This window comes from Callorhinus ursinus, unplaced genomic scaffold (genome assembly GCF_003265705.2).
Source record: "Callorhinus ursinus isolate GAN/ISIS: 27379988/994484 unplaced genomic scaffold, GSC_fseal_2.0 scaffold18, whole genome shotgun sequence".
Lineage (NCBI taxonomy): Eukaryota > Metazoa > Chordata > Mammalia > Carnivora > Otariidae > Callorhinus > Callorhinus ursinus.
In genome coordinates this window covers 9,353,639-9,365,134 of record NW_027397080.1, presented here as the reverse complement: position 1 = coordinate 9,365,134, position 11,496 = coordinate 9,353,639, and the positions used below count along the sequence as shown (strand labels likewise).

Below are 11,496 nucleotides of genomic sequence, written 5' to 3'. Positions count from 1 at the left end.
TAGGAGAGCTTAGAAAATTCTGAAGCCAAGTAAGGCTCAAAAAGGAAGGAGAGGTCAGTGCCAGATGCTGCGGAGAAATAAGAATCGAAAATTATCCTTTGAATTTTGACACAAAAAGTATTTTAAGTGACGTGGTGAGGACAGAAGCAGACTGACAGAGTTCAGGGATGAGCTCTGGATGAAAAAACGCAGGCAGGTGCTTCCCAGGTCCCGCAGATAGAACTCTGTAGCCGCACTTAAGTTGAGACTGTGACATCTTCCAGGGTAGGCAGGGTCTCTTTCGTCTGTGGTCCCAGCGCCCAGCAATCGGCCTGGAAGAGAGGGTGGCGTCAGTGAGTTCAGTGACTAGGGACGGAGAAAGGCTTCGCGGAGGCAGTCGCTTTGCAGCCGAGGCTTGAAGGATGAGGGTGATTGGGAGGAGAGGTGGGAGGCAGGGCCCCTGGGTGATGGGGCGCTCGGAGTGTGTGAGGGGGGTCTGGGAATGAGGTGGGGTTCCGGTAATGTGCGTGTGGCTGTGCAAAGGGGGAAGGCTGTGTGTAGGTTTGGAGGGACCTGTTTGGGGAAAAGACACACGGCCAAAGGCTGCTGCGGCGGGTGGGGGCAGACACCCCCCTCCACCGCCCCACCCCACTTACGCCGCTGCGCCGTTCCGCGGCGCCTCTACCGGAGCCCTCCTGCCGGGCTGCATGGCGACGGGTGACCGCCAGGGGCCGCTGCCTCGGGTCCCCGGTGCTCCCGCCCCTCTCCATTGGCCTTTGTTGCCGTCGGAGCGCCCCGCTTGACTCGTTCCCGTCCGCCCCCTGGGCCTGGCGGTCGCGCCTGCGCACTGGCAGCTGGCCGGGCGCTCGCAGGGGGAGCTGCTGCAGGCTCCGCGGCTGCGGCGGCAACGGAGGCTGCGGGGGCAGCGGCGCGAGCGGCCGGGCTTGGGGGGGGTGCCGAGCCCGGCCCGGAAGCCCGAGCAGCTAGAGTGCGGGGTACCTAGGCCCCTCACTCTGGACTCCACAGTCTCCGGGCCGCCTGACCTCTGCACGGGTATATGGGATGGAAGCGGGACCCTCGGGAGCAGGTAAGGGCCCCCGGGAGTGGGGGACGGTGCGTGCTCCAAGGACCGGGGGACTCCCGCGTGAAGAACAGGATTTCCGAGTGAGGAAAGGCTTCCTGAGTGAGGAGAGGGGCTCTTATGGGATGGGGGGCCCAGTTTGAAGGGGGCTGTATGCAGTTCCGGGGGAAACCTTGTGAAGGAAGCCCTAAGAAGGGGGCTGTTTATGAAAGGAGGCTGTATGCACTCCTGGAGGTGGGAAGTAATCTGGGAGGAGGGCCTGAACGCACGTAAGGACTCCCGGAGATCCCGGGAGGCCTAGGGACAGGCCCGGCAGGTGGCAGGGGGCGGGCTCCAGGTGTCCAGGAGAGGAGGGGGTCGACACAGATGGGCGCAGCGCTGCTGCTTGCCGGGGGGCGGGGGCTAGGCTAGTGTCTCTTGGGAGAAGGCGCCAGAGCTGGGCTGTGAGCTCCGCCCTAGCCGGGCCTGACGCGGGGGCGAGGGTCAGGGGGCGGTGGGTGGGGATCCAGTCCCGGGATTCCCCCCCGTGAGTCTGGGGAGCTGGAGCGGAGGCGCCCGAGCATGCGCGGAGGTGGCAGCTGGAAGTGGCAGCCCGAAGTGGTGGGGGCGTGGCTGCCCGAATCCCCCCACCCCACCCGATTTGGCTTGGAAAAAGGAGCCCGCTGATGGGGCGCATTCTCTCTTAAGGTTCAGTTGGCAGAGTGCAAATAGGAATGGCCCCCTTCCCTATCTTTGGGGCTCTTACACTTGATCCTGGAAACCCTCAGTCACAATTTGCCAAGAAGGGGTTGAGAGAAACTGCCAAAATGCCGCCTTATGCCCCTGGGATGAGTAAAGACTGGGACCAAGGCAATGTCCTCGCCCTGAAGAGAGGAGTTAGAAAAGGTGTTGGTTACTGAGGGAGCAAGGCCAGGACCAGGTTTACCTGGAAGGGGTTGTCTGCCTGGTTTCCTCATTTCTGGTCCAATACTTTGTAGAGATGGGATACTTTAATCCAAAGATAATGATTTTTCCATTGAAATGTCTCCTCAGGTGACAGCCTAGTCTCTTTCTATTCTTTAATATTTTTTGTGGGTCTATCCCCCACTAGGTATCTTTTCTTTTTCTTCTGTCTGCTCCCCAGAAACTGTCAGGGCCATGTTATTAGACCCAAGGTTGCCAAGTTAGCTTTTTGTCACAAGTAAGTTGTTTGGGGGCGGGGGAACTTATAGGTTTCACCCTGGTGAGTCCCAGGTGATAGCCTTAACTTCTTATTCACAGGCAATCAGAGAGAGGCTGGGAAAGATGAGAACAGAGGAGAGACTGGGGTAGGGCTACCTCAAGATCAGAGTCTCCAGGATGGGCTGTGGGATGGTGGCACCTCCTGTGTCCTAGGTCTCTTACCCTTTGATCAGAGGAGCATTCTGGACCTGGGAATCCTTTAGGTCTTGTCTCACTACCTCCTTCCATTTGCTCTAGGGGTGGAAGTAGGATTTCTTTCTTTCTTTTTTTTTTTTTTAAGATTTTTATTTATTTATTTGACAGAGAGAGATAGACACAGCAAGAGAAGGAATACAAGCAGGGGGAGTGGGAGAGAGAAGCAGGCTTCCTGCTGAGCAGGGAGCCCGATGCGGGGCTCCCCTGGGATCATGACCTGAGCTGAAGGCAGACACTTAACGACTGAGCCACCCAGGCGCCGGGGAATAGGATTTCTGTTCGGGACATGAATTTCATTGCCGGTGGAAGAATCATTCTTTTTATGCCAGATCTTACCCCACCCCTCCAAGTTCCTACCAATTTACTCAGCTCATCCATTTAGTGATTTATAAGTACTTAGTGACTACTTTTCCCCCAAACAAAAACGACCTTGTAAAGGCTGTGTAGGTCTTCATGAAGAGCACAGGGAGCAACTGACTTCAGAAAACCATTTTTCCTTCCCTTAGGATTCTTTCTCCATTCTAGGAACTCTCCTGGTTTTCTAGGCTGGAGACTATTTGAGCAACCTGTGTTCTACATAGAGTAGGAGTAGGTCACAGAGGTCCAGATGGATTGCTAGGAGCCGGTACTCATACTAGACTGCTAATGATTTCATTCTGATGAATTCCTAATGGACTCTGGAGGGATGAATAAACTGACTTTTTTGCTTGTTACAAGAGATAAGCTTCTAGGGAAGGGACTAGAGCCTGGTATCTGGAGTTGGCTGTAGCCTGATAGGACAGGCTTTGCCTCATCAAAAGGTGTAACTGGAATTCAGTCTGGAAGCTGTGAATGGAGGGACCCCATAACTGCCTCCTTCTTAGGCCCAAACTATTCTCTTGGAAGTTGGAGGACACAGTACACAAAACTGAAGGTACTGGTGGTGGCTTCACTGGGCTATGTCCTGATGTGCTTTCTGTGCTCAGGTATGTTCTAAGCACATATACTGAATTGAGAGCTCCAGGAGGGTAGAGGTAATATCTAATTTATCTGTGGAAACAGTGAGTGTCTAGGCCCTGACACAAAGTACACATTTAGTAACTGAACTGAATCACATTCCAGTGTAAACATAAATGGTTAAGCACATATATGGATATTTAGTAATTTTTGTATACTCACGTGTGGACAAATTTTTTTTAGGAGAGGTTGGCTTAGTCTCTCCTTACTGGACAGCTAACCCAGCCTTGAGTTTGTATTTTGAATAGGCAGTCTGGCTCCCAAGGAGGTATGTGGGCCTCAAAACTGCAGGGAAGGAATCCCTGAGCCAGGCCTTTCAGCTCTGTTACTTTTCCTTCTCAGGGCTGGTTGGGGATGGGGGAGGGGGAGTGTCCTTTTCATGGCCCCTCCCTCCTTGCTTTTGTCTGCAAGGAAGGGCCCCGCCCCTTTCCCCCAAGGCCCAAGCTTTGTCCTCAGTGCTGGGGCCCTCATCTGCATCACAAAGTGGCCGTCTGTCCCTGTCTGGGTTTGAAGGGAAGTGTCTCCCTTTCTCAGACTAAAAGCTGGGGGCAGGGTGGAGTAAGGGGGGGGGACTTTGTACAGCTCTAAGGCTTGCAGGGGGATGGGATGTGAGAGAGGGTCTCCCTTTTGCCTTCCCTAGTTTGGGGATGAAGGGGAAGGTGGGGGTTCCCCTGTTTTCCCAAAGCCTCCTTGGAGTGGAGGGTGCCTAAGGCTGAATTTGATGTGTGGTCCTATTTCTGGGGAAGGGAAGCCTTTGAGGTTAGAGTGTTTGTCCCATCCCCCATCATTTCTACCCACCCCCCGAGCTCTCTAGGGGATGTCTTTTTCCCAAGAATTCAAACGATTATTCAGCCTGGAAGGCTAAGGAGGTGAATGGAATGTAAAAACTTGGGGAGGGGAAGGGTATCTCTTATATCCACCAGGATGTTTATCTTGTGCAGGGTTTATAATTGTTTTTGAGCAGTTTGCAGGTGTTTGTGTGCTGTGTATGCATGTGTGTTTTTGTGATGTATCTGTGGATCTTTTTGTTCATTCATTTAATATCTGTATGTTGAACACCTCCTATATGCTAGGAGGCAAGATACAGTCCCTGCTCTTGAAGAACTCACAATCTAGGGCGGTGAGGGGTATGTATATAAAGGTAAACTATCTAGGTCTAAGTGTGTGTTTGGGTGTGTATGACAGGAATGTGTCTCATTATGTGTTTGCATCTATCTATTGCTTGTGTGCAATTTCTGTCCAGCTCTTTCTGGGGTAGGCACCCAGATGCTAGTGGTTAGGCTTTCACTTCCCCATGTAGCTGAGTCCTTGAAGGCCTTTTCCACCCAGGCTGAGCCTTCATTTCTGTCTGCGTTTCCCTGTCTGCAGAGTGGGGCTGGGCTTGACAGGTGGTTAGAAGGAGATGTAGCAGCTTAGCTCTGGGAAGCATGCCCCTCCCGTGAATGGTTCTGACCTCTTCCTGACCCCCCAGCTGAGGATATGCCCCATCCCCCAGCCTGGCGGACTGTGAAAGCAGAGCTACGGTGATGGGAGGTTCTGGGCTGGTTTATCCCTCTCTCCTCCCACCTGGGCTGGTCCTCTACTAGCAAAGGACAATAATAGCTGTGGACAAAGGCTTCTCTTAGTGTCCCTTTTTCCTCCCTTTTCCCTCAAGCTAGAAAATAAAACTAGGGGCAGCAATCTAGCTGGTGGCAAGAGAGGAGAAAGTAGTAGAAGCTGGCTCTGCCCTAGCCTTTTCCCAGGGGCCTGCTCTATCTTGAAATTGATCCCTTCTTTTACTGTCTGGGCTTGCTGTGTGGAAGGAACTGTGGCTGTGCAGAGTACCTTATTCTCCTTCTCAGAGCCAGTATCTCATTCTTCTCCACCATGCTAAAGGCTGCCTCTCCTTCCCAAGTCCTCCACTCTAGCCTATTCATGGCTCATTCTCCTGTCTTCTTCCTGTCTTCATTCCCTAGCTTTTTCTTCTTTTGAACTTTTTCTTGTCTCCCCAATTGCAGCCTTGCTTCTTGCTCAAGCTTCCAACTCTTACCTATATGTTGCCCAGGCCTTAACTCCAGCCTTCCCTCCGTCCTAGATCAAGCCTCTTTCTGCTGTGATTTCCAGTTGTGGCCTCTTTGTCAGCTCCCTGTTTCAGCCTCCCTCCTTTCTTTTGTCTCCAGACTTTATTTTTTAAGCCTTTTCTACTTTTCTGTCTCTCCAACCTCAGCCATACAGTTGCCTTAGTCCTTTCTAAAACATTGTCTCCCTCACATCCCCCTAGCCTGACCTTTGGATCTTCCTCCTGCCTGCATTGCATAGGAGCATTAAGATGTTGCTATTTCATGTTCAGGATGGTGATGAGTGAAGTGAGCATCTGGCTGGCAGAGAAGAGAAGCATACTTGGTCTGCTAGATACCTGGTGGAGGCAGGTGTCTTAATCTAGTACGAGAAAGAAAGTTTTATTATTTTTTTAAAGGTTTTATTTATTTATTTGACAGAGAGAGACACAGCGAGAGGGGGAACACAAGCAGGGGGAGTGGGAGAGGGAGAAGCAGGCTTCCCGCTGAACGGGGAGCCCAATGCGGGGCTCGATCCCAGGACCCTGGGATCATGACCTGTGCTGAAGGCAGACACTTAACGACTGAGCCGCCCAGGCGCCCCTAGAAAGTTTTATCATTGGGAGCCAGATTTAGTTCCTCTACTTAACATGTAATAGAAACGTATTAAGTATTCATTTGATGAACTGAAGAGAGACAAGAAGGATAATTTTCCTAACTGGAGAGAGGTTTGAAAAAAATGAACATGGGTTGTCTGAGCCAGTGGAACCCCTCATTTGAGTTGGGTAGGCAGGAAAGAGCCTTCCCCTATACTCTCCTGTTCCTGTTCTGGGAGGCCTTGTGCCTTCTCTGATCAGAATGATAAGGAGATTGCTAGACTCTGCCCTCACCAGCCTCTTTATCTTGTAGCTGCGGGCGCCTACCTGCCCCCCCTGCAGCAGGTGTTCCAGGCACCTCGCCGGCCAGGCATTGGCACTGTGGGGAAACCAATCAAGCTCCTGGCCAATTACTTTGAGGTGGACATCCCTAAGATTGACGTCTACCACTACGAGGTGGATATCAAGCCGGATAAGTGTCCTCGCAGAGTCAACCGGTAAGTGATGGACATCTAAGCTACCAAGTCCAGGAGTCTTTACTTTCCTGAGTCTCAGAATCTTCAAAGAGTGTCCAGAGAAAACTGGTAGAGGGTGGTATCACCAGATTCAAGGAAGGTTTTGAGGAGGAGATTCCAGGTAAGGTAAACGCTGAAAAATATCATTGAATTTGGCTACTAGGAGATAATTGGTGCCTTTTGCAAAGCAGTTTCAGCAGAGTAGTTGGGCTAGTAATCTAACTACAGTGAGTTGAGGAATAGGTAGAAGGTAAAGTGGTAGGGATAGTGAGAGCAGGTAGCCTTTTCTACATAGCTTGACAGTGAAGCATGAGGAGAGAGAGAATATGTTGGTTAGAGAGGATTTATAGGGGTCAAGTACAATGCATTGCGCATTGCAATATTTGTTAAAATGAATGAATGAAAAGTTTTTAAGAATGAGACATGGATATGCTTATAAACGGGAGAAGCAGCTAGTTAAAGGTACAGGACAGAAAGAAGAGGAATGCATTCCCACTCATTGCTAACGCAGGAAGACGTTATAGGACACAGAGTTGGAGGAATTAGCCTTAGAAGAAACAATATTTCTTTTTTTGTTGTTTTTTTAAAGATTTTATTTTTAAGTAATCTCTATACCCAATATGGACCTCAGACTCACAACCCCGAGAACAAGAGTCACATTCTCTTCCGACTAAGCCATCTGGGTGCCCTGAAGCAATATTTCTTTTCAAAATTAATTTATTTCATTATTACTTAAAAACTACATATGCACAAAGTAAAAATAAATAAATAAAATGTTACAAAAAGAGCAGCAGTGAAAAATATCTCCTGTTACCCTGGTCTCCAGTCCCCTAGTCCCTTTCCCTAGAGGCATTCATTGTTACCATTCTTGAGTATGTTTCCGTATGTTTTTGTTTGCATATGCAAGCATATGTGTATATAAAACATTTTTAAAACGCACAATAGGGGCGCTGGGGTGGCTCAATTGGTTAAGTGTCTGTCTTCCGCTCATGTCCTAATCTCAGGGTCCTGGGATCGAGCCCCGCATCAGGCTCCTTGCTTCTCCGTCTCCCTCTGCCGCTCCCCCTGCTTGTGTTCTCTCACTCTCCCTTTCTAAATAAATAAATAAAATCTTAAAAAAAAAAAAAAACAATGCACAAAATATAGAATTCTATATCCCTTGTTTTGTACCTTTTTTCCACTGAACATTATATATCAGATCATGCATATTTGCCTCAGTCTTTTGCATAGCTCGATGGATATTCCATTGAAAGGATGTATTATAACTTAATTAATAAATCTATTGAGGAACACTTAGCTTTAACCTAAACTTTTGCTACAAAAGTGAAACTGTTGAATATTATTAAATGTAGATACATTTTTGCACTCAAATATGAATGTATCTATAGGATAAATTTCTAGGAGTAGAATTGCTGGCATAATACATTGAAAAATTTGGAGATATTTTACCCGTTTGTTTTTCTTTTAAGGTAAGTTGTACCAATTTATACTCCCATCATCACAGTATCAGTGCCTCTTTCCCTGCCTGTACTAGTCCAGTGTATTGGATTTTTTGACCTTTGGAATTCTGATAAGTAGAAAATTATATCTTGGGCTAATTTTACTTATTTATTTTTTAATTTTTTTAAAGTAAGCTCTGTGCCCAGCGTGGGGCTTGAACTCACAACCCTGAGATCAAGAGTTGCATGCTCTACCAATTGAGCCAGCCAGGCGCCCTAATCTTGGTTTAATTTTAAATTGTGTTTCTCTATTGAGTGAAGTTGAGCAAATTTTCATGTATTTATTTATTTAAGATTTTATTTATTTATTTGACAGAGAAATAGAGAGCACAATTAGGCAGAGCAGCAGGCAGAGAGAGAAGGAGAACCAGGCTCTCTGCTGAGCAGGGAGCCCGATGCAGGGCTCCATCCCAGGACTCTGGGATCATGACCTGAGCCAAGGGCAGACGCTTAACCAACTGAGCCACCCAGGCGCCCCAAATTTTCATATATTTAAAAATTATATATGGAAGGGACATTTCAAGTGTGAGGGGAAAAGAAAAGAGGTGTACATATATAAATATGTTTGTTCGTATGTCTGAGAACTTGAAGGTGGCCTTGCCTATCTTGCACTCTCTTTTTAGAGTCATTAGAGTTGATTTTTGACTGGAGGTAGGAATGGGTTCTGCAGTTAGAGGGTAGAGGAGAAAGTTTGACACAGTCTATGAGGGATGGAACTGATCAGGGATATGGAAAAGATTGTTTGGTAGCACTAAAGCCTAATTGGGATTGAAACCACATGTTTACAGTTATTTACAATGTATAATTTGAGTTTTTTAAATCCAGTAGTATTCAAGAGCTTTGAAAGAGAAGAAGTCAGAGAGTTGGATGGAATGGTATTTTGAAGGATAAATGGACACTCTGGGATCATAGTGGCAGAGGAGAGGAAGTGAAATCAAGAAAGAGATGATAACGGAGTGATAATGGGGTTGTGGGACTAAGGGCTTCAGAGACATGGAAGAGATGGGGTTCTTCTTCCACAGTTTATTCCTATTCCAATTCATATCTTTTCCTCATCTACCTTCTTTATGTCTCAGCTTGGGGATTGGAGCAGCCTGGATTTTGTTCCTGATTCTAGATAGACCCTGGGAATGAGTGCTTTTCCTCTCTGCACGCGCCCCCCCCCCCCGCCCCGCTCAGAATGCACATGTACCTACTCTTTCAGATCCTTTAGAGCCTTGTTGATCTGAGAACTAGAAGCATCACTTGATAGCTTGTTAGAACTGTAGAATTTCAGGTTGCTCTAGACCTGAATTAGAATCTGCATTTTAATAAAATCTCCAGGTGATTCATATGAATGTTGACGTTTGAGAAGCACTACCATAGAGTAGAGGAGATTAGAGTAGCTGCTAGGAGGGGATGGACATTACCTGAACATCGAATTGCTTCCAGAAGCTTGTAGTAGTAGTCTCTCAGCTCCTATAGGCTGCTCCTATCCCCCACAGGGAAGTGGTGGAATACATGGTCCAGCATTTCAAGCCTCAGATCTTTGGTGATCGCAAGCCCGTGTATGATGGAAAGAAGAATATTTACACTGTCACAGCACTGCCCATTGGCAATGAACGGGTAAGCTGGGAGTCAGGCTAGACCTGTGGCAGGTGTCTGGGGTGGTACAGAACTCATATAAGCCTATTTGGAGTCTGGCGGTCCAGAAATTCCTTTCATCTTTTCTGATGAGAAAGTGTGTTTTAGGGTGAGGAATGGGTAGATGCTGATGTTTATTTAGCCTAGCGTATGTCTGTCCCTGTCCCAAACAGACTGAGATAAGACTTAAAACAGATCTAAAGGACTTCTGCTAAGTTGAGAAGGATAGAAATACTGAGCTAAGGTAGCTAGAGACTAAATGTCTGGATTTCCTCTGAGATCTTCATTGTGAGTCCCTATCAGTTTAAGGAGCAGGTGCTTGGCAAATCTGTGTGGTGCAGTACAGCTGGGGCAGGACAAGGAATGTTGGACTGTGGGAAAGCATTGGCAGTCTTTCACTCCTTTCTTCTGAAGGTTGACTTTGAGGTGACAATCCCTGGGGAAGGGAAGGATCGAATCTTCAAGGTCTCCATCAAGTGGCTAGCTATTGTTAGCTGGCGCATGCTGCATGAGGCCCTGGTCAGTGGCCAGATCCCTGTTCCCTTGGAGTCTGTGCAAGCCCTGGATGTGGCCATGAGGCACCTGGCATCCATGAGGTACTGGGTTTAGTTAGTATCTGGGCAACTAGTGGTGGCAGAATTGCTATGCGGGGAGGTGGGGAATGAGCACATACTAAGGGCCCACAGTATGCCTCTCAAATAAAACATTCACTGAAGCCCTACCATATGCCAAGCGGTATGCATATACATTTAGGTGGTTTAAAGCCTTGGCCCTGGCCCTTATAGATATCTTTGGACCTCCACCCCATCTGTCCCTGCAGGACAGAGAAAAGATAGACTTGCACAAGGTCAGTCATACAACTAGTAAAGGATCAGAGCTGGAATTAAAGCCCTGGTGTCCTGCCTTCCAGGCCAGGGCTCCTCCGTGCCCAGGATGCCTCACAGGGTGGGGGCCTGTGCCCGAGGGACCAGTTCTCTGCCTGTCCCTGCCAGGTACACCCCTGTGGGCCGCTCCTTCTTCTCACCGCCTGAGGGCTACTACCACCCGCTGGGGGGTGGGCGCGAGGTCTGGTTCGGCTTTCACCAGTCTGTGCGCCCTGCCATGTGGAAGATGATGCTCAACATTGATGGTGAGTGGGGAGAGCTATGGAGCCAGGGGCACCCTGAGTCCAGTGACCACACTCCCAGCCTCATCCCTCCCAGCTCTGCAACCATACTCCTAGTCTAATCCCTTTAGCCCTTGGGACCCCCCCCTTCCCATCCCAATGCCCTATAAGGAAGAGGGTGTGAAGAGCAGTGCCTCCATTTATTCTGGAAGACCAAACCTGAGCTGAGCTATACCTGCCCTGTCCCCACAGTCTCAGCCACTGCCTTCTACAAGGCACAGCCGGTGATTGAGTTCATGTGTGAGGTGCTGGACATCAGGAACATAGATGAGCAGCCCAAGCCCCTCACAGACTCTCAGCGTGTGCGTTTCACCAAGGAGATCAAAGGTGAGGACCCAACCAAGTGGGGAAGGGAAACAGCACCATTTTATCTTTAGTCCTACTTGGGATATGTCCAGGGGAGAGGCCAAGCTTGGGCGCATGAGCAGCCTTTTCCAACCCTGACAAGCAGTGTGTGTATCCCAGGCCTAAAGGTGGAAGTGACCCACTGTGGACAGATGAAGAGGAAATACCGTGTGTGTAATGTTACCCGCCGCCCTGCCAGCCATCAGACGTGAGTTGACAGGCTGCTAAGCCATACCTTGGTAGAA

General features: G+C 48.9%; 1 protein-coding gene across 4 annotated transcripts in view; it reads left to right on the top strand.

Moving 5' to 3' along the window:
• The first annotated feature begins 880 nt into the window (after window positions 1-880).
• Window positions 881-11,496, top strand: part of LOC112811781 (protein argonaute-1) — a 37,180-nt gene continuing 26,564 nt past the window's right edge. The window contains exons 1-7 of one of the 4 annotated variants that reach the window (XM_073902915.1): window positions 881-1,066; window positions 6,418-6,601; window positions 9,603-9,723; window positions 10,156-10,337; window positions 10,734-10,870; window positions 11,099-11,233; window positions 11,372-11,459. In XM_073902915.1, the coding sequence (XP_073759016.1) occupies window positions 1,042-1,066; window positions 6,418-6,601; window positions 9,603-9,723; window positions 10,156-10,337; window positions 10,734-10,870; window positions 11,099-11,233; window positions 11,372-11,459 (872 nt within the window). In that variant the 5' untranslated portion in view covers window positions 881-1,041. Of the gene's footprint in view, window positions 1,067-6,417; window positions 6,602-9,602; window positions 9,724-10,155; window positions 10,338-10,651; window positions 10,871-11,098; window positions 11,234-11,371; window positions 11,460-11,496 lie in introns of those variants that run through there. The other 3 variants (XM_025856114.2, XM_025856115.2, XM_073902916.1) reach the window with 3 other exon arrangements.